The sequence below is a fragment of the Thalassophryne amazonica genome, chromosome 14 (genome assembly GCF_902500255.1).
Source record: "Thalassophryne amazonica chromosome 14, fThaAma1.1, whole genome shotgun sequence".
Taxonomy (NCBI): Eukaryota; Metazoa; Chordata; class Actinopteri; order Batrachoidiformes; family Batrachoididae; genus Thalassophryne; species Thalassophryne amazonica.
In genome coordinates this window covers 69,840,489-69,866,218 of record NC_047116.1, presented here as the reverse complement: position 1 = coordinate 69,866,218, position 25,730 = coordinate 69,840,489, and the positions used below count along the sequence as shown (strand labels likewise).

General features: G+C 40.5%; 1 protein-coding gene and 1 long non-coding RNA gene across 3 annotated transcripts in view; both read left to right on the top strand.

The window, feature by feature from the left end:
• Nucleotides 1–3,883, top strand: part of LOC117525205 — a 21,085-nt gene extending 17,202 nt beyond the window's left edge. For both annotated transcript variants that reach the window (XR_004564982.1, XR_004564981.1), the window contains exon 2: nucleotides 3,742–3,883. This is a non-coding gene — a long non-coding RNA (uncharacterized LOC117525205). The remainder of the gene's footprint in view (nucleotides 1–3,741) is intronic.
• Nucleotides 3,884–3,948: 65 nt separating this feature from the next.
• On the top strand, nucleotides 3,949–19,811 carry LOC117524292 (oocyte zinc finger protein XlCOF20-like). The gene is made up of 3 exons (XM_034186060.1): nucleotides 3,949–4,950; nucleotides 7,325–7,465; nucleotides 19,696–19,811. Exons 1-3 carry the CDS (start codon nucleotides 4,038–4,040, stop codon nucleotides 19,809–19,811), a joined length of 1,170 nt encoding a protein of 389 aa, XP_034041951.1. The 5' UTR covers nucleotides 3,949–4,037.
• The last annotated feature ends 5,919 nt before the right edge of the window (nucleotides 19,812–25,730 follow it).

Here is a 25,730-nt window from a genome sequence, read left to right as displayed (position 1 = left end):
AGATCTTCACTTAGCCTGGAAAAAGAGTCTGTTGCTCTATAAAAAAGCCCTCCGTAAAGCTAGGACATCTTTCTACTCATCACTAATTGAAGAAAATAAGAACAACCCCAGGTTTCTTTTCAGCACTGTAGCCAGGCTGACAAAGAGTCAGAGCTCTATTGAGCTGACTATTCCATTAACTTTAACTAGTAATGACTTCATGACTTTCTTTGCTAACAAAATTTTAACTATTAGAGAAAAAATTACTCATAACCATCCCAAAGACGTATCGTTATCTTTGGCTGCTTTCAGTGATGCCGGTATTTGGTTAGACTCTTTCTCTCCGATTGTTCTGTCTGAGTTATTTTCATTAGTTACTTCATCCAAACCATCAACATGTTTATTAGACCCCATTCCTACCAGGCTGCTCAAGGAAGCCCTACCATTATTTAATGCTTCGATCTTAAATATGATCAATCTATCTTTGTTAGTTGCCTATGTACCACAGGCTTTTAAGGTGGCAGTAATTAAACCATTACTTAAAAAGCCATCACTTGACCCAGCTATCTTAGCTAATTATAGGCCAATCTCCAACCTTCCTTTTCTCTCAAAAATTCTTGAAAGGGTAGTTGTAAAACAGCTAACTGATCATCTGCAGAGGAATGGTCTATTTGAAGAGTTTCAGTCAGGTTTTAGAATTCATCATAGTACAGAAACAGCATTAGTGAAGGTTACAAATGATCTTCTTATGGCCTCGGACAGTGGACTCATCTCTGTGCTTGTTCTGTTAGACCTCAGTGCTGCTTTTGATACTGTTGACCATAAAATTTTATTACAGAGATTAGAGCATGCCATAGGTATTAAAGGCACTGCGCTGCGGTGGTTTGAATCATATTTGTCTAATAGATTACAATTTGTTGATGTAAATGGGGAATCTTCTTCACAGACTAAAGTTAATTATGGAGTTCCACAAGGTTCTGTGCTAGGACCAATTTTATTCACGTTATACGTGCTTCCCTTAGGCAGTATTATTAGACGGTATTGCTTAAATTTTCATTGTTACGCAGATGATACCCAGCTTTATCTATCCATAAAGCCAGAGGACACACACCAATTAGCTAAACTGCAGGATTGTCTTACAGACATAAAGACATGGATGACCTCTAATTTCCTGCTTTTAAACTCAGATAAAACTGAAGTTATTGTACTTGGCCCCACATATCTTAGAAACATGGTGTCTAACCAGATCCTTACTCTGGATGGCATTACCCTGACCTCTAGTAATACTGTGAGAAATCTTGGAGTCATTTTTGATCAGGATATGTAATTCAAAGCGCATACTAAACAAATATGTAGGACTGCTTTTTTGCATTTACGCAATATCTCTAAAATCAGAAAGGTCTTGTCTCAGAGTGATGCTGAAAAACTAATTCATGCATTTATTTCCTCTAGGCTGGACTATTGTAATTCATTATTATCAGGTTGTCCTAAAAGTTCCCTAAAAAGCCTTCAGTTAATTCAAAATGCTGCAGCTAGAGTACTGACGGGGACTAGAAGGAGAGAGCATATCTCACCCATATTGGCCTCTCTTCATTGGCTTCCTGTTAATTCTAGAATAGAATTTAAAATTCTTCTTCTTACTTATAAGGTTTTGAATAATCAGGTCCCATCTTATCTTAGGGTCCTCGTAGTACCATATCACCCCAATAGAGCGCTTCGCTCTCAGACTGCAGGCTTACTTGTAGTTCCTAGGGTTTGTAAGAGTAGAATGGGAGGCAGAGCCTTCAGCTTTCAGGCTCCTCTCCTGTGGAACCAGCTCCCAATTCAGATCAGGGAGACAGACACCCTCTCTACTTTTAAGATTAGGCTTAAAACTTTCCTTTTTGCTAAAGCTTATAGTTAGGGCTGGATCAGGTGACCCTGAACCATCCCTTAGTTATGCTGCTATAGACGTAGACTGCTGGGGGGTTCCCATGATGCACTGTTTCTTTCTCTTTTTGCTCTGTATGCACCACTCTGCATTTAATCATTAGTGATCGATCTCTGCTCCCCTCCACAGCATGTCTTTTTCCTGGTTCTCTCCCTCAGCCCCAACCAGTCCCAGCAGAAGACTGCCCCTCCCTGAGCCTGGTTCTGCTGGAGGTTTCTTCCTGTTAAAAGGGAGTTTTTCCTTCCCACTGTAGCCAAGTGCTTGCTCACAGGGGGTCGTTTTGACCGTTGGGGTTTTACATAATTATTGTATGGCCTTGCCTTACAATATAAAGCGCCTTGGGGCAACTGTTTGTTGTGATTTGGCGCTATATAAAAAAAATTGATTGATTGATTGATTATTGGTGGTCTGGGAGCAGGCACCATCTCTACGGGGATGGGGTAATGAGGGGATGGCAGGGGGAGAGAAGCTGCAGAGAGGTGTGTAAGACTACAACTCTGCTTCCTGGTCCCAACCCTGGATAGTCACGGTTTGGAGGATTTAAGAAAATTGGCCAGATTTCTAGAAATGAGAGCTGCTCCATCCAAAGTGGGATGGATGCCGTCTCTCCTAACAAGACCAGGTTTTCCCCAGAAGCTTTGCCAATTATCTATGAAGCCCACCTCATTTTTTGGACACCACTCAGGCAGCCAGCAATTCAAGGAGAACATGCGGCTAAACATGTCACTCCCGGTCCGATTGGGGAGGGGCCCAGAGAAAACTACAGAGTCCGACATTGTTTTTGCAAAGTTACACACCGATTCAATGTTAATTTTAGTGACCTCCGATTGGCGTAACCGGGTGTCATTACTGCCGACGTGAATTACAATCTTACCAAATTTACGCTTAGCCTTAGCCAGCAGTTTCAAATTTCCTTCAGTGTCGCCTGCTCTGGCCCCCGGAAGACAATTGACTATAGTTGCTGGTGTCGCTAACTTCACATTTCTCAAAACAGAGTCGCCAATAACCAGAGTTTGATCCTCGGCGGGTGTGTCGTCGAGTGGGGAAAAACGGTTAGAAATGTGAACGGGTTGGCGATGTACACGGGGCTTCTGTTTAGGACTACGCTTCCTCCTCACAGTCACCCAGTCGGCCTGCTTTCCCGGCTGCTCGGGATCTGCCAGGGGGGAACTAACGGCGGCTAAGCTACCTTGGTCCGCACCGACTACAGGGGCCTGGCTAGCTGTAGGATTTTCCAAGGTGCGGAGCCGAGTCTCCAATTCGCCCAGCCTGGCCTCCAAAGCTACGAATAAGCTACACTTATTACAAGTACCGTTACTGCTAAAGGAGGCCGAGGAATAACTAAACATTTCACACCCAGAGCAGAAAAGTGCGGGAGAGACGGGAGAAGCCGCCATGCTAAACCGGCTAAGAGCTAGTAGCTGCGCTAAGCTAGCGGATTCCTAAAAACATGCAAAGTGAATAATGTGTAAATAATTTAGAGGTGATTCAGCAGAAGGAGTGCTTTAGTTAAGGCACGTGAAGATTACACTGGGAAACAAATCGTAATCTAGATAACTAGATCAATCTAACTGCGCAGATTAAACAGCTAACAGATACAGCAAAACACCGCTGTGCTCCGGAACAGGAAGTGATACAATACCGCAGTGAGAGCCAACCACCAGTAGAGGCAATTTGCATGTGGCGACTGCTTTATGAGGGATTCAGGGAGGCTCCATTCGGCCTCAATCATGTGAAGGGGCCCTGACTGTCGTCAGGTCAAACTCACCCCTTTGCTACTTTATCTTAATAAGTGCTGGTTTTACATTCATTGTTAATTTGTTTCTTTATAGACATGCAACCGTTGATGGGGATTAAAGAAGAAAGTCTCCTTGAACACCAGGAATGGAATCTGAGTGTTGAACAGGAGAACATTAAAGAAGAAGAGAAGCTGTGGATAAGTCAGCAGGGAGATCAGCTTCAGCAGCTGGAGGAGGCATATCTCACCAAGTTTGGTTTCACTGCTGTCCCTGTGAAGAGTGAAAATGATGATAAAAACCCAGAGTCATCACAGCTTCATCATAGCCGAAGTGATGAGAGCACAGAGGCTGAGCCTGTCACCATCAGCTCATCTGTACACAGAACACTGATGGGAGAAGCTGATGGAGAGGATGATGGAGGACCACAGCCAGCCAGCAACTCGGGTCCAGACAGACATTTACAACCAGATACCAGTGGCAGGAGTTCAGACAGTTCTGGAACTGAGACTGATGACAGTTTTGACTGGAAAAAAAACAGAGAACATGAGTCACGTTTTAACTGTCGACAAAATACCAGTGTTATTCATTCAAGCAACACTGATGAGAAACAGTTTAATGGCTCTAAATATGGAAAAGCATCTGGTCACATGAACAACTCAGAGCAACAAAAGGAGAGGCAAGCAAGCAGAAAACCATTTAGCTGTTCTGATCAGAGTAAAATACAGAAACAGAAGGGCATTCTAAACAAACAAATTAGAATTCAGATAGGACAAAAACCATTTGTCTGTTCTGAGTGTGGTAAAAGATTTGGACAAAAGAGCACGCTGAACAAACACATGATAATTCATACAGGACAAAAACCATTTGTTTGTTCTGAATGTGGTCAAGGATTTGGACAAAAGGCTAACCTGAACACACACATGATGATTCATACAGGACAAAAACGATTTGTCTGTTCTGAATGTGGTCAGAAATTTGGGCGAAAGAGCACTGTGAACACACACATGATAATTCATACAGGACAAAAACCATTTGTCTGTTCTGAGTGTGGTCGAGGATTTGGACGAAAAAGCCACCTAAATGCACACATGTTAATTCACACAGGACAAAAACGATTTGTCTGTTCTGAATGTGGTCAGAAATTTGGGCGAAAGAGCACTGTGAACACACACATGATAATTCATACAGGACAAAAACCATTTGTCTGTTCTGAGTGTGGTCGAGGATTTGGACAAAAGAGCAACCTGAACACACACATGATAATTCACACAGGACAAAAACAATTTGTCTGTTTTGAATGTGGTCAACGATTTGGACAAAAGAGCCATCTGAACACACACATGATAATTCATACAGGACAAAAACCATTTGGCTGTTCTGAATGTGGTCAAAGATTTGGACTAAAGGGCAACCTGAACACACACATGATAATTCATACAGAAAACAGCCAAAATCATTGATGTGACAGTCCCCAATGATTACGGCCTGAATCGAGCTGAAAGGGGAATGATCTCAAAATACCAAGACCTAAAAAATGACCTAAGAACAACATGGTCATTGAAAGACATCGATATCATTCCAGTTGTGGTAGGAGCAACAGGCCTGATGAAGAAGAACCTGAAGAAATACCTTGAGGCAATCCCCAGTCACACAAGTGCACATGAGGTGCAGTTGTCTGCGATTAAGGGAACGATCACCATCTTGAAGAGAGCCCTCGGATACAATGCCAGATCTGGTTAAGATAACTATAGAACCTAGGATGCAACTTTAGACCCCAGGTTTGGGGCCCATTGCATTCTACTAAAAAGACATCAAAGATAAATGAAAAAACAAGAAACAAAGTATAAAAAAAAAAAAAGTATATCAAAAAAAAAAAAAACCTATATCCCCGAAAAAACAAACCATCCACTGCCTCCCGAAAAACCAAACCATTCACTGCCTACCGAAAAACTGAACCATTTAATGCCTCCCGAAAAAACGAACAACTCACTGCCCCCCAAAAAAACGAGCAACTCACTGCCCCCCGAAAAACCGAACCATTCACTGCCTCCCGAAAAACCGAACCATTTACTGCCTCCCGAAAAAACGAGCAACTCACTGCCTCCCGAAAAAACGAGCAACTCACTGCCTCCCGAAAAACCGAACCATTTACTGCCTCCCGAAAAAATGAGCAACTCACTGCCCCCCGAAAAAACGAGCAACTCATTGCCCCCCGAAAAAACGAGCAACTCACCAGCTCATCTACAAAATAATTCACAGGTGCACACAGACCCAGAACAGCAGGAACTAGAAGAGGAATTGGCAAATAAGATTGAAGAAACAAGAAAAATGAACATGAAAGAGCGCCCAAAGCTGACTAAACTAAAGGAGAATAAAAAATTCAAAAATATCCTTCAAAAAGTTAACATAGGACTGACCAAACTGGTCCCAAAAGGAGCCACATTGACAGAGTTAAACTCTGTAAATTATGGAGCGGCATGGTACATACAAAGTAAATTAGCCCCACAAGATTTGGAGAGAAACAGTACCACAAATAAGAAAAAGAATACCATGCCACGATGGAAAAAGAAATTACAACAAAAAAATCAGCTACCTAAGAGCAGAGATCTCCCAAATGGCCACATTTTTGGTAAACAAGAACCACAAAAAGAATCTTCTTAAAAAAATAAATCGCATTAAAAGAAAATACAATGTTGAAGACAAACTGCTAGGTGGAAGGCTGGCTGAACATCAAGCCTTAGTAAAAGCTTTCGCAGCACAAATTAGGAATAAAGACAAGAAAATACAAGCAAAACAGATAAACAAACTATTTGCAACAAACCCCAGACTAGTGTACAGAAAGCTGGCAAATGACACAATAGAAGTACAACAACCACCTGAGAGAGAGGAAATTGAAAAATTTTGGAGACCACTCTTTGAAGACCCAAAACAACACCAAGAGGCTAAGTGGATTGAAAAAATACAACAGAAAAACAAAGACAAACAACAAATGCCAGCAATTGTAATCAATGAAGAAGAGATCAGAAAGAAAATGAGTGAATACAGTAACTTCAAGGCACCTGGCATCGACAAAATCCCAAATGTTTGGCTGAAAAGACTGACAGCATTGCACCACCACTATGCTGTGGCTTTCACAAAAATATTGAACAGAGAAGAGGACACACCAGACTGGCTAACGACTGGGAACACAAGCCTACTTCCAAAGACCAAGGAAACACAGCTTCCCAACAAGTACAGACCCATCTGCTGCCTAACAACAACGTATAAATGGCTGATGCCATTTATGAACATCTGGACACTGGTGGATACCTGGAAAACAAACAGAAAGGTTGTTTCAGAAAAAGATTGAGCTAAAGACCAGTTACTTATCGACAAAGCTATCATGGAGGACTGCAAAAAAAGGAGGAGAAACCTCAGCATGGCTTGGATTGATTACAAAGGCATTTGACAGCATACCACACTCCTGGACCATGAGGTGCTTAGAACTCTGCAACGAGGAAATAATGAGGAATCAATGAGGAAATAAGATCTTTCCTAAGGGCGCAAATGAACAAGTGAAACACCACCATCACCTTAAATCACACAGAGGGACAAATAATAATTCCAGACATACGAGCTCAGAGAGAAATATTCCAGGGAGACAGCCTCTCGCCACTTTTATTCTGCTTAACCATAGACCCGCTTCGTAAGATCCTGAAGGAGCATGACATTGGGTGTGACTTGGGTGGAGGCAGAGGAAGGAAACTTCGAGAAGTGGTGAACAAGCTCTTATTTATGGACGACTTGAAGATCTTTGCTGACTCGGGGCAGGGACTCGGTCAGCTAGTGGAGGCAGTTCAGAACTTTACCATGGACATTGGAATGGAATTTGGACTGGATAAATGTTCTAAATGTGCAGTCAGAGGGGATAAAAAGAAAGCAGCAGAAAACATACAGTTGAATGAAAGGAGCTACATTGAAGATTTGGCTTAAGACTCCACATACAAAAATTTGGGAATTGAAGAAAATGAGAGAGAGAGTAACATAAGAATACTTAAACCATTTAAAAAATCTTCAAATTGGAATTAACACCAAAGAACAATTTGTCAACAACTGACCTGTTTGAGGGCAGGGCTTCCATCAGGCTCAGGCTCCAGCAGGTCATGTGACAAGTTGACATCTTCGGTTTCAGCAGCAGCACAAAGATGGTTCAATCTGTTCATTGAAGCCTGAAACCAAAGTCCTGGTGTCTTTCTTTCTTGGAGACAGATAGCAGGGAAATTATAGTGGGTTTGTTCTGTGAGATCTTGGGGGCAACATGAAGGTGGATGCGTGTAGACAAGGTTCAAAGTTCATGCTGCATTCAGTGGAAAGCTGGAACTCAGGATTTCTGACTTCCAGCTTGAAATTCTACATATTTTAACAGGAGTTAGATCAATGTAACAAGTTGGACATTAAACATCCGGTTCTGTTCTGGTCCAGTGTGTGATTGAATCAGGTGCATTTAGTTTTGGGTTTTGACAGTCAGACACAGAATTTTAAGATTCATGAACAAATATTGCATTTATTAATTTTTCCATCACTTTCATAAGGGTGAGAAGTTTTACATTTGGTACATTGATACTGAATAACGTTTAAAAAAAAAAATTCTGATTTTGAGCCCATCACCTTTAAAAACATTTTTTAAATTACTTTATCAAATTTTAATCAATTTTGATTAAGTTTTAGATTTTTAACATTGAAATAATTTTAGTGATTTTGAAATATTTTGAGTGTTTTACTGTTTTCTCATTTCAATCATTTTCATGCTTTTTAAAATATATTTTTCTTTGTAATTTTTGCAGATTTTAGGTCATTTCCTTAATGCTGTATGAAACGTCTTTCTGACTTTTTTCTGCTGTGTGTTGGTTTTATTTTAATACTAAAGATGACACCAGAGGCGATTTTAGACTTCCAGTTTTAGGGGTGCTTAGCACATTAAAAATGTTTTTTTTTTAATCTAGATGTCCAGAAAGACAATTTCCCATGATTTCAGAGTGAAAACATTGCTTGTAAAAGCTGCATTCATTGTCAGAATGATTAAAAAACAACAACAGAAACGCATATTAGCAATGGATAACAGCCCATACATAAAATCCCTGCATTCTGGTGCAGTTTTTATAACAAATAATTTAATCTCCTAATGTGGTGAGGGCAAATAGTAATTGCAACTTAGGTCTGAAATATTCAGAGGCTGAGTACAGTATATTATCCTTGTTTTTATATTAGTCTTACGAGCCTATAGTTATTAGAGCTGTCAAATGATTAATTTATTTAATCTGATTTAATCACACTTTTTGCATTTGATTAATCACGATTAATCGCACTTGTTCGTTTGCATGTTTATAAAGGAAAAAAGAGCCAGTTTTAATAGAACATGTAATTCTATTTTATTATTTTACTCTCAAAGTGCCAGGCAAACGTCTATAACAAATTTGCAAATTATAGCTTTGTAAACATTTTAGCTTTGTAAACATTTTACTAAAATGTTTACAAAGCTAAAATTATTTTAGCTTTGTTAACATTTTAGCTTTGTAAACACTGCTTGCAATCACACATTTAAGATTTTTCCTACAACCAGTTACTTAAGCAAACAAGCTTATTAACATTTTCAGATGACAATGCTGATCTTTTCTTTTGCACAATGTGGCCAGCCAAAGAAAAAACTCTTTCACAAGGTACTGTTGAAGCAGGAGCACACACAGGGCCGCTGCTAAGGTTTTGGAGGCCCTAAGCATACCTGGTCAGGGAGGCCCCCCCCAACCCCATATAAGAGGAACCCCCCCCCACACACACACACACACAAAAGTTCTACTCAAACCGTTACTCTTTATTAACGCGTTTAAGTTTAGCGTTTAAAGCTACATCAAATCAGCAAAGCCAACGCAACCTAGCTTGAGCAGCACCACTGAACATTAAGTAATCAAAACAATTTAAACCTTTAACACGTACTTACCAGCAAGGGATGCACGGGCATCATCTTTTTGTTTCTTTTTCCTCCGTTTTTCAGCTCCAGACTCCTGCTGTCGCTTCATTGTTTAATTGTGGCATAGTGGCAACTTGTCGTCTCGTGTCAGAATCTAATGTGGGCTAGCAGTGCTACTTCAGTTAGGCGCAGGGTTGCCAGATTGGGTGTTTTCCCATCCAATTGGTTTGTTTAGGGTAAAAATATGGCACTGGACGAGTTTTTTGTATAGAATTGCCAGACACATTTTAAAAATCAGTTCAAATTGCACAGGATTTAGTGCCTCCATGCTGGAAATCGTCACATCTGGCAACCCTGGTTAGGCGACACAGCGAACAGAGAAAGACGCAAACAGGGCTGTACCATTTCAGGGAATCGGGGCGGGGGTGGATGGGGGCTTTATATTAGGCAAAAAAACTGTTAATTTGCCCCAATTAAGTAATGAGGTAAGGGCCTACACAATGTTTAAAGACAAAAACGATGGGCCTATTCATAAATAATTCATATTGAGTTTGAAATGTAATAATCAGTGCTGCCACAGTTACTTTGATAAAGTAATCCAATTACTGATTACTCCTTGAAAAAGTAACTTAGTTACTTTACTGATTACTCAATTGTAAAAGTAACTAAGTTAGATTACTAGTTACTTTTTTAGTTACTTCCCCCAGCTGCCGACAACAACCCTCTGCCACAACATGATGATACCTCTTTTGCCAAAAACTCACTTTATAGTCACCCTTTCTTGACTTTAATGAAAATAAATACTTGTTTTGTAAAAAGTAAAATAATCTTTCTTGACCTCATATTTAACTGTTGACAGCACTGTAACAGTAAAACTTGCAATTTCTAACCTACATTGTTTATAAATGTAACTATTAAATTCTAACATTTTTCTAACATTTAAATTCTCTATAAACATTTTACTTGTCAAAATTATTATTATTTTAAGTAGTATTAGTAGTTGTAGTAAAAAACGGCTTCAAAACTGGACCTTTAATCTAGGGGTGTTGTGGGGGAGGGGGCACATCCCTGCCCCCATTCCATCTGGATTCGCCCCTGCTTTGGCGTTTGAGCACAAAGAATGGATAACATTTATTTATGCAGAAAACAGGACCAGATTTACAGGTAAGAAAGTTTTATTGCGTTTTCACATCATGTGGTCCTCAGAAAGAGAGTTTAGGTGCATTTGAGTGGAAAATAGTGTTAGTTGTTGACACGTCGCAGAGGATCAGCTGTTTTTAACGAGACGATACGGAGCGGCTCAGCTCAGAATTCTAAATAAAGGAGAAAAATAAAGCATAAAAATGACTTTGTAAAGCTCTGTGCAGGAGTGCTGTTTTCACCGCGCTTTAAGAGGTGAGGACGAGTCGTAGCTGATGAAAAGCTCACAGCTCGCTTAAAGTGGGCAGTTCAGTCGAGCCCCGACCTCCTGCCCACGGACCAAGTTTAATGCTGCTGTCGACCCACAATGCAAAAATAATAGTAACGCACAGTGACTTGGAGAAATAACTTTAATCTGATTACTCATTTGGAAAGATTAACGTGTTAGATTACTCGTTACAAAAAAAGTGGTTATCACTGGTAATAATGTAATAATTTCAACACATTTTTCAGTCAATTGGAGGCCCTGCAAACTAGTGCAACATGGTTGGTGCCCCACGCAGGCTGCGTAGTCTGCTTATGCCGAACGGCGGCGCTGAGCACCCAAGTACTTTCGTGCAACTTGGGCCAGCTTACTGAAGACACCACTATGCTGACCACCATGCCAATGGACATGTGTCCATGCTAACACAGGGCTCTGCTTTGTACCTGTCCAGTGTGTTGTCTGTATCTGATCCCTCATCCTGTGATTCTGACTCTGATCCCATAAGCAGAAGAGACATTTTTTTTCTGCGGAGGCTCTTGCACAGAGTCATTTCTGGACCTCTGGGAAGTAGGTCCTCCTTCTTTCAGAAGTTCATTTAAATTTTGCCATACTTCTCCCCTGTCTGCCCGTGGTAGACACTTGAGGTCCTTAAACCTTGGATCTAAAGCAGTTGCTACCTTTAACCAGGCCATATTTATGTTTTCTTTTCTTTTATCAAGATCCTTTGTGAATGTTTCTGTGTAGGCTCTCAGTTGTCCAGGTGGTTTGCATAGTAGAGAAGCTTGAATCTTTGACTGGACTGGGTTTCTTGACGTGAGGATGTTTCGCTTCAAATCACAGAAGCTTCCTCAGCTAAAATTCTTGCTCTGGTAGTCTGACTTCTGTCTTGACTCTTGTAGAGAATAATAAACCAGTTGCCAACAAAAGCTGGAGTTTTTTAACCTAACCAGACCCCACCTACCGAGAGGCTGACCGCTATAGGCTAGTGACTAAACAATAGCTCTAATTAGCACCTATTGTGCTCTAGTTAGCACTCTCCTAATGACAGGACGGAAGCCTCCCCTGATGGCTCCCTTGACGACTCTCTCCTGATGACGTGAATGACTCATTACCATGAACAAAAGACTGAAACTGCTTTGACCTGAGTACCACATTGTAAACAGGGGACAAAGCGTGTCTGAGACCCGCTCCGCAGTTAAGGCTGGGTTTCAACTGTTTTACAAAGAATGCTTCCTTGACACCTCTCTCAAACCATTTCTTCTCTCTGGCTAAGATTTTAACTTCCTTGTCCTCAAACGTGTGGTTAGTGTCTTTCAGGTGGAGATGAACTGCAGACTGAGGTCCACTGGCGACCTCTCTGCGGTGCTGGTATAGCCTCTTGTGTAAAAGTTGCTTCATCTCACCTATGTAGTGTTCATTACAGTTTTCCTGACATCTGATATGATACACTACATTGCTCTGTTTGTAACTAGGGATCCTGTCCTTAGGGTGAACTAATTTCTGTCTCAAGGTGTTGACTGGTTTAAAGTAAACTGGGATTTTGTGCTGCCTGAAGATCCTCTGTAGTTTTTCCCCTACTCCTGCTAAATAAGGGAGAGACACTCCTTCTTGTCTCCGTCTCCTGTCTATCTGGTCTCTGTTTTCTGGGACTTCTGCACTTTGTCCAGGGACCAACGTGGATACCCACATACTGTGAGGGCTTTCTGTACAAGTTGTTGCTCTTTAGCCCTTCCCTCTGCAGTTGTGGGCAGCTGTAGGGCTCTGTGTTGAAGAGTCCTGATCACCCCGAGCTTGTGTTCAAGGGGGTGGTTTGAGCCAAAGAGCAGATATTGGTCAGTGTGAGTGGGTTTTTCCATCGAGTGATTATCCGAGAAATTGTGGATGTGCCTGGACATGCCAGAACATGTCCCATGTGGCTTCATCACGGTGTTGCTTTGCGCCATGCGGCACTGCCGCGACGCATGGAATTCCTCCGCATGTCTGTCTCAATGTGCCGAAAAAGTGCTGATGTCCACGTCTTTTCACAATTCCTGTGCTAGTCAGACGACGTCCCGGATAAAACACAGCGTCCAGTTTGGAAATGAACGGCACATTCCACTGTTACAGGAGTTTTTGTCATGGAAAGAGGAGCGGAGGCATCATGCGTCGCGGCGGTGCCGCATGGCGCACAGCAACGCCGTGATGAAGCCTCACGGGACATGTTCTGGCATGTCCAGGCACATCCACAATTTCTCAGATAATCACTCGATGGAAAAACCACCGACAGCTGTCTGAACGCCATCTCAAAGCCGTCCTGTGAGACCAAAACGGAGGTGTTCCTTTGTCTCGCTCCATCAGCAAATCGGTCGTGATGCGCAAAGCCTCTGCTTGGCTTTCCATGACAAAATCTCTTGTTAAAAGTGAAATCTGCCGGAAAATGGTTGATGTGCAGCTCTTGTGATAACCAGAGAAAGTGCACACGACGGTCCGGCTCCACAGAGCCATCCGTTTAGAAATGATCCGGTGGTTTGTGGCTCTTGATGGCGGCATGGAGCGCAGCACGCCGAGCGTCTTCTTAAAGCTGTAGTAACAGTCATTCTCTGTGAAGCCCGTAAAATTTTCACCGAAAGCCAGATAAATTTTTCGAATGGTTTCCAGGTGCCAGTCTCTAACAGTTTCTGAAAAAATTCTGATGGAAAAAAAGCCCAAATCATTCTGCCATTTCCTGACAATGAAAATCCGCCGAGGGGGTGGACCACTCCTCACTCAAAGCCTGCTCACAGGCGAATGACGCAACCGACAGGCGTGGAAAAACTCACGCATGCGCACGAGGGTTCAAGCTTGTCTAACGCAATCACACGTGATTCAAATCCATATGGTTTTTGAAAAAAATAATAAGGTCGGATACTTTTATAATAGACCTTGTATCTGTGTAGCAGAGGCACAAGAACTCACCATTAATTAAATTAGTGAATACTAGAAGAGAGAGAGTGAGAAAAGAATAGAATCATCACCTCACCTGCAAGGCTCAAGTAGTGTCTCAAGTTTGGCCAACTTGTCATATTCTGCTGGTGTTAACATGGCCAAGTTGTGCTTCTGCTGTGCCAGGACTGTTTTCAGTGGTTCTTTGTTGCGTTGGATTCGTTTGATCATTTCCAGCATGGAATTCCACCGTGTAGGTACATCCTGGACAAGTGACTCCACTTTAAGTTCTTGAGCTGCTTGTTGTGCTCTCAGCTCTGATGTATTTGCAGGGCTGTGTTTAAAATGTCCCACAGTTTTGTGACATTTGGCTAAAGGAACGTCATAGCCACCCTCTCGAAACGCTACAGTGATAACTCTGTATGGCGTGGGCTATACAGGGGAGATGTTGATATGGCAAGGATCTTGCAGCAGCGACCATATTGTGAGCGCTGTCTGTTCCTAATGTGCAGACTTTGTCAGCAATATTCCAATCCTGAGCAACTTGGACAAATTGATCGGCGCATGCATTGGCAAAATGTCTTTCTTCCATTTTTAACACGCCCAAAGCAAAAGACAGTAGTTGCCAGTCTTTATTTATTAAATGAGTGGTAACCCTGAGGTAATTGTGATTACTCACTGAGGTCCAGTGGTCTCCGGTAAGTGAAACAAACATGCTATCCGCTAGCAGTTTAGCAGCTTTAATGACGTCATACAGTTCATGTATTCTCGTAGTAATAGTTGCCCTCGAAGGTAGTTTGTATGACGGGTCACCTGTTGCAATGTGCAAGATGCTTTGGAGCCCTCGGTCTTCAACAATACTTATTCATTCTGCGGCTATCCATTTTGCAATTGAGTTGGTTAAGTTATCCGCTTTACTTTTGTTGACAACATTGCCACGGGTGCACTCCTCGAGTGTTGCTTGTCGAGCATGGCTTGTTGTTGCTGTCGCATCCTTGCTCGCATCAAACACGTTTTGCTCGAAGGTGATATCTTAAGCTTGTTGTACGTCGGTGATAAGAAAACTCATCATTGCAGTATATGCACTGTACCCTGTTCTTATTGAAAGTCCCATCGGGGTGTTTTTTGAAGCGAAATTTGCCACAGAGCACACTGTTTTTAGTCTCCTCGTCCATGCTAATTCTTGCGTATGAATTGACCTGATCACTGTGACCGTATCACTACCGGCTTTTCAGGTAACCCTCCACGTCATCATACAACATGATTAATCTGCGTTAAAAACTAATGAATGCGACAATTCCAAAAGATTAATCGCATGAGTTAAAGCGTTAACTTTGACAGCCCTAATAGTTACTCAAGATTTTTTATTTCATCTTAACAGATTATTATGTCATAGTACTTAGTACAGAACACTCACCCTGGTATCACTTTTCCATTACATTTAGACAGTTTTAGGCATTACTTAGATTGTGTTTTAGTTTTGGCTATTCATTTATTTATTCTACAAACTGATTGATGTCTCGGTTTTTCTGGCACCACGCACATCCACATTGTAAGTCATAAAAATACAGTAGTTGCAGTTGTTATGATCAGTGAGGTTTAGTGCCGTGTGCAGGAGGACCTGGTTTAGCACAGCTACAGCAGCACTCCACTATAAGGCTGGATGGAGAACACAGATGGTATAATGCACATAAATGGGTTCAGAATTATTTATTGAATTAACAGCAACGCATAGAAAGGACAGACAAGATCTAATGAAGTCCTTAAAATTAAGAAAAATAAAAATGTGTGACTTAAAAGTCAGAATTCATACCAAAACACCAGTAACACAAGTAAGACACCTCCACAGTCTGTTACACATATTCAATTTACCCTTAGCTTCACTTTCCATCCTTTGCTATTCTCAATGTCCATATCTACTATCACATAAGGTCTATAGCATAGGCGTCACAGATTCCAGGAAGGGCCAAGCGGGTGCAGGTTTTCTTTGAAACCACCAACTCCAGCATGTGATTTCATTGATGAACTCTTCCCATCTGCTCAAAGTGATGTTAATCAGTGACATCACCTGGTGGAGGCGGTGGTTACAAAGAAAACCTGCACCCTCTTGGCCTTTCCTGGAATAACTTTGATGCCTATGGTCTATAGAGTGCACAAACCTGACCTGAAGCTTTTTTTGCTTTTGAAAAAAATGCTCTGATATCTATCACTGCACTGCAGGCTTGGTTTGCCACTTACTGCCAACAAATAAAAATACAAAATGAGTTTTATGATTTATGCCTTTTTAGCAGGAATTTAAATTATTCACTTATTATCATGCTGTGCATTAAATGTTGTGGTAAAGTTTACTGTCTTAATTCTGAAATGCTTAGTTAAGGACCTTAACTAAGCATTTAAGGTCAGATCTGTGTACATGGTATTTGATGTAGGAGAGTGAATTGTTAATGGAAGCTACACAGATTGAAGGGCGAGCACCATTTAGTAGCTGACGAGGATTTAGTTGAGAAAAAAAAAAGGACAACACTGAATCAATCTTACATTTGACCACGCACAGCACGCACTAATTTGTAGAGCAATATACTGTGTTTAGCGATAGCTAGCTAGGTGAGTAAAATAAGCACTTTTCAGAAAGTTACACTTGCTCTTCACATTCAGAGACATAAACTGTGAATAAATACCTCGCAAATGTCACCTGACAGCGCGGCTGGGCGAGGTTACCACCAGCGCTCACAGGACAGCGCCTCTGCTAAATTAGTGCAACCCACAGCAGCACCACACGACACAAACACATGCCAAAGCAGAGAGAAAGATGAATGTAGGCGCGCTTCATGGATTGAACCATTTGCCCAAGAAGGGGAGATGATCAAATTACTGTGTTCTTGTAATACATATTTTGGCATAATGCTTGAAATAGGTTGTTTAAAAAAAATAGTAGTATAGAAGCATATATATATATATATATATATATATATATATATATATATATATATATATATATATATATATATATATACGAGGTCTGTTAGAAAAGTATCCGACCTTTTTATTTTTTGAAAAAACCATATGGATTTGAATCACGTGTGATTGCATCAGCCAAGCTTGAACCTTTGTGCGCATGCGTGAGTTTTTTTCACGCCTGTCGGTTGCGTCATTCGCCTGTGAGCAGGCTTTCGCTCCTCTTTCCATGACAAAAACTCCTGTAACAGTGAAATGTGCTGTTCATTTCCACACTGGACGCTGTGTTGATCTGGGACGTCGTCTGATTTCCACAGGAATTGCGGAAGACGTGGACATCTGCACTTTTTCGGCACATTGAGACAGACGTGTGGAGGAATTCCGCGCGTAGCGGTGGAGCCGCATGGCGCAAAGCAACGCCGTGATGAAGCCTCACAGGACATGTTCTGGCATGTCCAGCTCATGCACAATTTCTCGGATAGTCACACGACTGAAAAGCCAACGAAAGCCATCTGAAAGCCGTCCTGTGAGACCAACACAGAGGTGCTTTTGTCCCGCGCCATGAGCAGTTCCGTGGCGCATCCCTCCGCTTCTCTTTCCATGAAAAAAACTCCTGTAACAGTGGAATGTGCCAAAAAAGTCTTGATGTCCACGTCTTCTGCCATTTTAGTGGAAGTCAGACGACGTCCCGGATCAACAAAGCCTTCACGTTGGAAATTATCTGGTTGTTTCAGCGGGGTGTCAGCCTGTCGATCGGCGCTCGGGGTGCGCCGCGCTCTCAGACGCTGTGGGCGGTCTTTAAACTGGCTGGAGCAGTCGTTAATCTGTGTAATCCCCATAAAATCTTCCCTGAAAGCCATCTGAATTTTCCGAATGGTGTCCATCTGGAGGTCTCTCACAGTTTCTGGAAAAATTTGATGCAGCAAAGCTCCAAATCGTTCAGACATTTATTCGTAATAAAAATCCGACGAGAGGGGTGGACCACTGCTCACACAAAGCCTGCTCACAGGCGAATGACGCAACCGACAGGCGTGAAAAAACTCACGCATGCGCACGATGGTTTTTGCAAAAAATAAAAAGGTCAGATACTTTTCTAACAGACCTCGTATATATGTGTGTGTGTGTGTGTGTGTGTGTGTGTATGTATGTATGTATGTATGTGTATATATATATATATATATATATATATATATATATATATATATATATATTTAGGGGTGCTTGAGCACACATAAAAATAACTCCGCCCCTGGACGACACCATGTAATTAAAGAAAAGTTTCCTAAAATTATTTTAACCCATTTTAAATGATTTTTTTCATGTGTTCACAGTCTCCCCTTGATTATGTCAAATAAACCGATTTTGGCTTGAAAAGGTGAGTCCACAAGTTGAAGGTTATGATTGGAGAACAAAAACTGGACATTTGTCTCTCTAAAGGGTAGCCATGTTAACATTTGACAACTATTTTCAACTATTTCACTTAAAACTTTGCCATTATTTGATGTTAAAATAGTTTGTATCTGAATCAGTACAAATGAATTTGTGTAAATGGGTCATAGATCTACAGGGCAAATTAAAAACCCAAACATTAAAGGTGAGTCCAGCTGTCTCTGTGTTGTTCCACTGCTGTTAGAGTCTCAGAGAAATGGTGCACAGTTCTTAATTTTACTGCTTCTCTTTTATACTTCAAACTGAAACGTGACTCTGGCAACATAATTTACAAATCATCAAAGTTTAATTCATTTCCTTGATGTTCATGAATGAGTTTGTAAAATGTAATAAACTTTAAATGTATCACGGATCAAGTGTCATTTGTCTCGGTTTCTGTTTGTGTGTTTTACAAACAAGTCGTCAGAATAAAAGTACTAACAGGTTTCATTCTACAACATGACACTTCAATAAAAAAGTGTTTTGGTGAGGCTGGTAATCGTGACAATTGCGCACAGAATGAAAACATGAAGCTTTCAGGGTTTGTTCTTCATGACAGAAGCTTTAATTTAAGATGTGGAAATGTGCTCAGTTTGACCTCTGGGATGTGAAATTTCTGAGCAGGAAATTAGAAACAGGTGAATCCTAGGATCTAAATGTGATAGAAATGTAAGCCAAATATGTATTTCCATGTTTTTGGGCATAAGAAAGTAATTTCCAATAAGTACAACACCCCCAGAGGTCAATATGGGGTCACCAACAAGCTGAAGCAAGTGTCCACTTTGACTACTGGCTCCAAACACTGATCCTAGAGATTCACATGCTGCTCTTTGTGAGGTCATAGAGGCAGGCTGACTTTGAGTTGGATATACAAGTGCTGACTTTACTTCTGCCTTGGATGTTTGCTCTTGACCACACCCATGATGCCAGGTGACTCTCAGTCCATGTAAAGGACACGATCCAACTGTCTGAGACTCATCCAAAGACACATTCAGAGTTTGTGTCTGGATGGTTTATCATTAAAAAGAGGATCAGTTGCTTTTCTGCCGTTGTAACTGACCACTGCTGAACCTGAACACCATGAATTTATTTTTGGTAAATGGATTTTTCTAATACCATGTAAAGGTCAAAGGTGAGCAGCCCCCACAGAGGCTTGATTGATAACATTTTAATATGATGTCGTAGAGCCGCATCAACGTAATGCAGGAGTGTTTTACAGAATGACCACAGAACACAGCTGACACATTATGGTGGGCGTGTCTGTCCATACACAGGGGGAGGAGCCAACATCCAGCTGACTGAAGCGCTGTCAGAAACCTGGATCAGAACAGTTGAATATCAGAGTTGTAAATGTGGACACCCTGTTGTCCTCAGTTCATGTCTGTCTCTTCTGCTGATTTCTGTTGTTTTCCAGCATTTCTGCTGCCAAATTGTCTTCATGACAGAATCAAAAATGCCGATGATTCAGGAAAGATGTTCCCCTTTAAGACACTCCTTGTTCCACCTCCACCATCAACCCGTGACAGGTAAAGCAGCAGACATCATGAACCGGTTCTAGTTAATAATCAGAGCTCACCCGGATTTATTCTCCCAACTATTTCCACACAGCAGGTGAGGAAAACGACACACCCCAAATAAAATTCTTTACCAGTGGTTGTAAATTTTGTGCATCATTTTAGTGTTTACATTATTGTGTAAATAGATTTTTGAATGAAACCTGAAGTACCAGTTGAAATATTGACAGCAGTGTGTCAACTGGATCAGGGGACAGAAATTTGTTGGAAATGTTTTTGCTGGAAGTTGAGGTTCTTTTGCAAAAATTTAATGACTGTTTAAAATCCCTTGAATGCCGTATTGTTTTGGTGAATTTTTTCCTCTCGTGTAATTTGGAAACTTGCGCAACTTTGGATGAATTTCATGGTTTTCATGACAAAAAGTTGGTATTTTGCCCAAATTCAAAATTCAACAGTGAAGAACAGAACTTAAAAGAAAACATCAGAATTAAAATTTATCAGAAACTGAAGAAAAATAAGCATTTTGGGTGAATTTTATTGTTTTCCAAACACACTATTTATTTCCAACAAAATTAAAAATTTTGTGAGGAAGAATTTTGAACAGTTGTTTAAATTAATCAACCTAATATGAATCCAAATGAAAACTTTTGGATTAATTTCATCTTAAAGAAGTCCATATTTTTATGAAAATTTATTATTTCATATATCCACAAGGATGAATTCTGAAACAGTGTTTTGATGAATCAAACAAAACCAACACAATTAAAATCTATCAGAAACTGAAAGTGTTTTAGTCAATTTCACTATTTTATCCATAAAAATAAACAGTTTCTAAAACAATTCAAAAGTTCAATATTATGTGAGGAAGGATTGTAAATCAGTGTTATGAGATGAAGCAAACAAAAACAATCTTCAAAATCCACCAAGAAGTGAAGAAGGAAAACATTTGGGTGAATTTCAGTTTTCACCCTAAAAAGTCCATATTTTCCTCAAAATTTACAATTCCAACATTAAGACATTACTGCACTCAGAGAAACCAATATGGTGTCAGATCAGTGCCAAAACCACTCTCAATTAAAAAATGCATCCAGGCGTATTATATTATTTCACACGCGTAGATATTAACTGCGCGCGCACGCTGCCTGTGAGGGCCAACATGCCCCCACCCTCTGTAAGTTCATTTCTGCTCACATGCAGTGGATTCATGCTCTCTCCCTCCAAACCTGGGGGGAGGGAACAAGGGACTGGGACTGGCTCTGCTGTGAATTGTTTCTGTTTCTTGGAGGTGTAATGGTTTGCATGTGATTTAAGAGGTTTTACTTTGTCATCTGATGGTTAATAATCACATTATTCCCTTTGATCAGTTTGGGTGTAGAGAGTCAGACTCAGATGCACCGGGTTTCATAAACCTCAGGTGGTTTTTACGACTTTCTGCCATTTATTATACAATAATGCTGATATTGTGTGCAAGTGATTTTTGTACAGAAGCTTCAGAGATCTGTCACTGAGAGATGATGACTGGAGTTAAGTTTTAAGCAGAAATATGGCGATAATCGGTTAACGCCCCTGGCTTCATTTTAGCAGACTGACTTCTGTGTCAGAGAGGAGTGCTGTCAATCAAACCACACTCTTCAAAAACTACCAATCATAGCAGATCTAGTATCAATCCTCCTATTCAGTCTCAAAATTCTCCCCCAACTTTCAAGTGAGAGAACAGAAACCCATTGCACATGAGCAAAAATTAGTTTTGAAAGGGCGAGGGCACGCTGATCCTCCCTCGCAGCCCCTTTTTCCTCTCTCGAGCAGCCGTTTCTTCTGATAATTTTAGAATTTTTTATATATATTCTTTATACTTTTGTATTTCTTGTATTACAAACCCAATTCCAATGAAGTTGGGACGTTGTGTAAAATGTAAATAAAAACGGAATACAATGATTTGCAAATCCTCTTCAACCTATATTCAATTGAATACACCACAAAGACAAGATATTTAATGTTCAAACTGATAAACTTTATTGTTTTTTGTACAAATATTTGCTCATTTTGAAATGGATGCCTGCAACATGTTTCAAAAAAGCTGGGACAGTGGTATGTTTACCACTGTGTTACATCACCTTTTCCTCTAACAACACTCAATAAGCATTTGGGAACTGAGAACACTAATTGTTGAAGCTTTGTAGGTGGAATTCTTTCCCATTCTTGCTTGATGTACGAGTTCAGTTGTTAAACAGTCCAGGGTCGTATTTTGTGCTTCATAATGCACCACACATTTTCAATGGGTGACAAGTCTGGACTGCAGGCAGGCCAGTCTAGTACCCGCACTCTTTAACTATGAAGCCACGCTGTTGTAACACGTGCAGAATTTGGCTTGGCATTGTCTTGCTGAAATAAGCAGGGACGTCCCTGAGAAAGATGTTGCTTGGATGGCAGCATGTGTTGCTCCAAAACCTGGATGTACCTTTCAGCACTGATGGTGTCATCACAGATGTGTAAGTTGTCCATGCCATGGGCACTAACACCCTCCCATACCATCACAGATGCTGGCTTTTGAACTTTGCGCTGTAACAATCTGGATGGTCTTTTTCCTCTTTTGTGCAGAGGACACGATGTCCATGATTTCCAAAAACAATTTGAAATGTGGACTCATCAGACCACAGCACACTTTTCCACTTTGCGTCTGTCCATTTCAAATGAGCTTGGGCCTAGAGAAGGCGGCGGTGTTTCTGGATGTTGTTGATGTATGGCTTTCGCTTTGCATGGTAGAGTTTTAACTTGCACTTTTAGATGTAATGACGAACTGTGTTAACTGACAGTGGTTTTCTGAAGCATTCCTGAGCTCACGCGGTAAGATCCTTTACACAATGATGTCAGTTTTTAAGGCAGTGCCGCCTGAGGGATCGAAGGTCACGGGAATTCAATGTTGGTTTTCGGCCTTGCCACTTACATGTAGCAAGTTCTCCAGATTCTCTGAATCTTCTGATTATACTATGGACTGTAGATGATGGAATCCCTAAATTCCTTGCAACTGAACATTGAGAAACATTGCTCTTAAACTGCTGAACTATTTTTTCACGCAGTTGTTCACAAATTGGTGATCCTCACCCCATTTTTGCTTGGGAACAGCTGAGCCTTTTGGGGATGCTCCTTTTTATACCCAGTCATGACACTCACAATTAGTGTCCTCAGTTCCCACTTATTGAGTGTTGTTAGAAGGAAAGGTGATGTAACACAGTGATAAACATACCACTGTCCCAGCTTTTTTGAAACGTGTTGCAGGCATCCATTTCAAAATGAGTAAAATTTGCACAAAAACAATAAAGTTTATCAGTTTGAACATTAAATATCTTGTCTTTGTGGTGTATTCAATTGAATTAAGATTGAAGAGGATTTGCAAATCATTGTATTCTGTTGTCTGCGGCAGACTGGCGTCCTGTCCTGGGTGTACCCCGCGTCACACTCGATGACTGCTGGGATTGGCTTCAGCTCCCCTCGACCCTTAATTGGACTAAGTGGTTGAAGATGTGTGTGTGTGTGTATTCTGTATTTCCCACAATATCCCAACTTCATTGGAATTGGGGTTGTAGAAATTGCATGAACAAATTAAAATGTCAAACCTTTCAGCTCGTCTCCCTGGAATATTCCTCTCTGAACTCGTATGTCCTGGATTATTATTTGCCCCTCTGTGTAGTTTAGGGTGATGGTGGTGTTCCATTTGTTCATTTGTGCTCTCAGGAAAGATCTTATTTCCTCATTGATGTTGTAGAGTTCTAAGCACCTCATGATCCAGGAGTGTGGCACACTGTCAAATGCCTTTTTGTAATCAATCCAAGCTGTGCTGAATTTTCTCCATTTTTTTTTTTTTTTACAGTCCTCCAGGATAGCTTTACTTATCAAACATTGGTCTTTAGTTCCTAAACTTTTTCTTAAGCAACCTTTCTGTAGGAGCCTAAATGCAATTTAAGTTCATGTCTATTTATGTTTACTGTTTAAATACACTGTGGAGTGTTTTAGGTCCCGTCTTAAGGCCCACTTTTATTCCTTGGCTTTTAACTCCGCGTGAGTTGTACGGTCCTTGTGTCTTATTTTATTTTTATTTTATTGAAATTTATTTTTTATCATGGTTTTATTTAATTATGTATTATTTTATCTTATCTATTTTATTGTTATTATTGCTATTTTCTGTGTCTATACTTTTGTCGTGCAGCACTTTGGAGACTCAGGTCTGTTTAAATGTGCTTTATAAATAAAGTGGATTGGATTGGATAAATAAGGAATGTTTACAGTATTTACAGCAAGGAATGGAGTAATATTTAATTAATTGCATCTACAATGTGTGGATAATTCAGATTTTTCATTGTTCATATATATTCATTATGTGCCATTTTGTAGCACCCCTTGTGGCTTTAAGTGGTCGTGCACATTTAATTGCAGCCAAGCATGTGCTCACGTGTAGGCATGGCTTCCTGGTCAGCTTTTCAATCAGGCAGCAGAGTTGTTTTTAGAACTTTTTTTTTTTTTTATACTTTGAGAATAAAGTTGTAATCAGGGATGAACGAGTACACCACCATCTATATCTGTTCAACCATCTAAATGATCTGTCTGTACTGAGTGGGCGGGGCCTAAACCGGAAGTAGGTGTGGTTTAACCAGACATGGGTGGGGCTTACATCTGTACATTATTTTAAGTCCGAAATTGATACGGATTGATCAGAAGTTGCTATATTTATTGTTTATTTGAAAAATATTTACAGAACAGCCTCAAAATTGAGATTCATATCAATGAGTTTGATCACAAAAGTAAGAACTATTTACAGAACAAGTTTTTTATGAACTCAGAACATGAATTTTCTTAAGTGTATGAATGAATATTTACAGAGCAGCCTCAGAATTGAGATTCAATGTTTTTGATTACAATAGTAAAGGAACTATTTTACAGAACAAGTTTTTTATAAACTCAGAACATGAACATTCTTAAGGGTATGAATTAATAATCAGCCTCAGAATTGACATTCGATGTAGCAGAAAATTATGAACTACTAAATATGCATGAACAAGAATTGTCCTACTCAACACAACTTTGTTTATTATTATTTCATTTTATGATCAAACTGTAATTTTTTTCAATTATTTAGTTATTTTTACTCCCTAGCATTCTTGACATTTTTATTCTTAGACTGCTTATTTTTTAATGATCTGTGTGAACTTGGTAATTCATGCAAACATCCAGTGATGGCAAACAGGGAAATAACATGTCAACCTTGTTCACTATATTCTTCTCAAAACCACCGTGTTCAGTTTGAACAAAATTTCTAACTGACTTTATATCACCAGCCAGCAAACAAATGGTTTAAAAAAAAAAACCCCGACCACAGTGGAGGTAGTGACCAACACAACAGGAGCCGTTTTCAGCTCTGTCTTGTCAAATACACCGCGTATGTTACGAAACAAGTTCACCAAGTAACTTTAAATACCATACAAACCTAAACAGAGGCCAACTGAAGTAAAATTAAGGGGTACTGACACAGCAACGTGAGCTAGAGTCAAGCCAAGCACAGAGAGAGAGAGAGCAGATCCTGTCTGTGTGTGCGAGAAGCTGCAGAGACATGTCTGTAGGGAGGGGCGGGCGCTGTGTGTGACTGGCCAATCAAAGTGTGAAGACAGTCAGTTAGCCAATCAGGATTTTCCTTCAGCAAGAGCACAGATATTGGTGAGTTTCATTCAGATCATGCTCGTACTTGTCAAAAATGCTTTATCCTTGAAACAAGTATCCGGCTCAACCCTAATCGTAATCGTAACAGTAAAATCATTATTTTCTGAGGAAAAAAAACTCGTAATATTATGAGAGAAAACTTTGCATCTCAAATGAGATCTGTGGAGCACTTTGTGAAGTTGTACTTCAGTGTAGGTGTTACAAATAAGGATCACCTTTTGGCCCA

What these genes read in the sequence shown, in the direction of transcription:
- LOC117524292 (XM_034186060.1), top strand. Translation starts at nt 4,038, where the DNA reads ATGGGAGAAGCTGATGGAGAGGATGATGGAGGACCACAGCCAGCCAGC. An exon ending in ATTTGTCTGTTTTGAATGTG is followed by an intron (nt 4,951 to 7,324) that starts GTCAACGATTTG and finishes GCTTAACCATAG; the next exon opens with ACCCGCTTCGTAAGATCCTG. An exon ending in TGACTCGGGGCAGGGACTCG is followed by an intron (nt 7,466 to 19,695) that starts GTCAGCTAGTGG and finishes GTTGTTTTCCAG; the next exon opens with CATTTCTGCTGCCAAATTGT.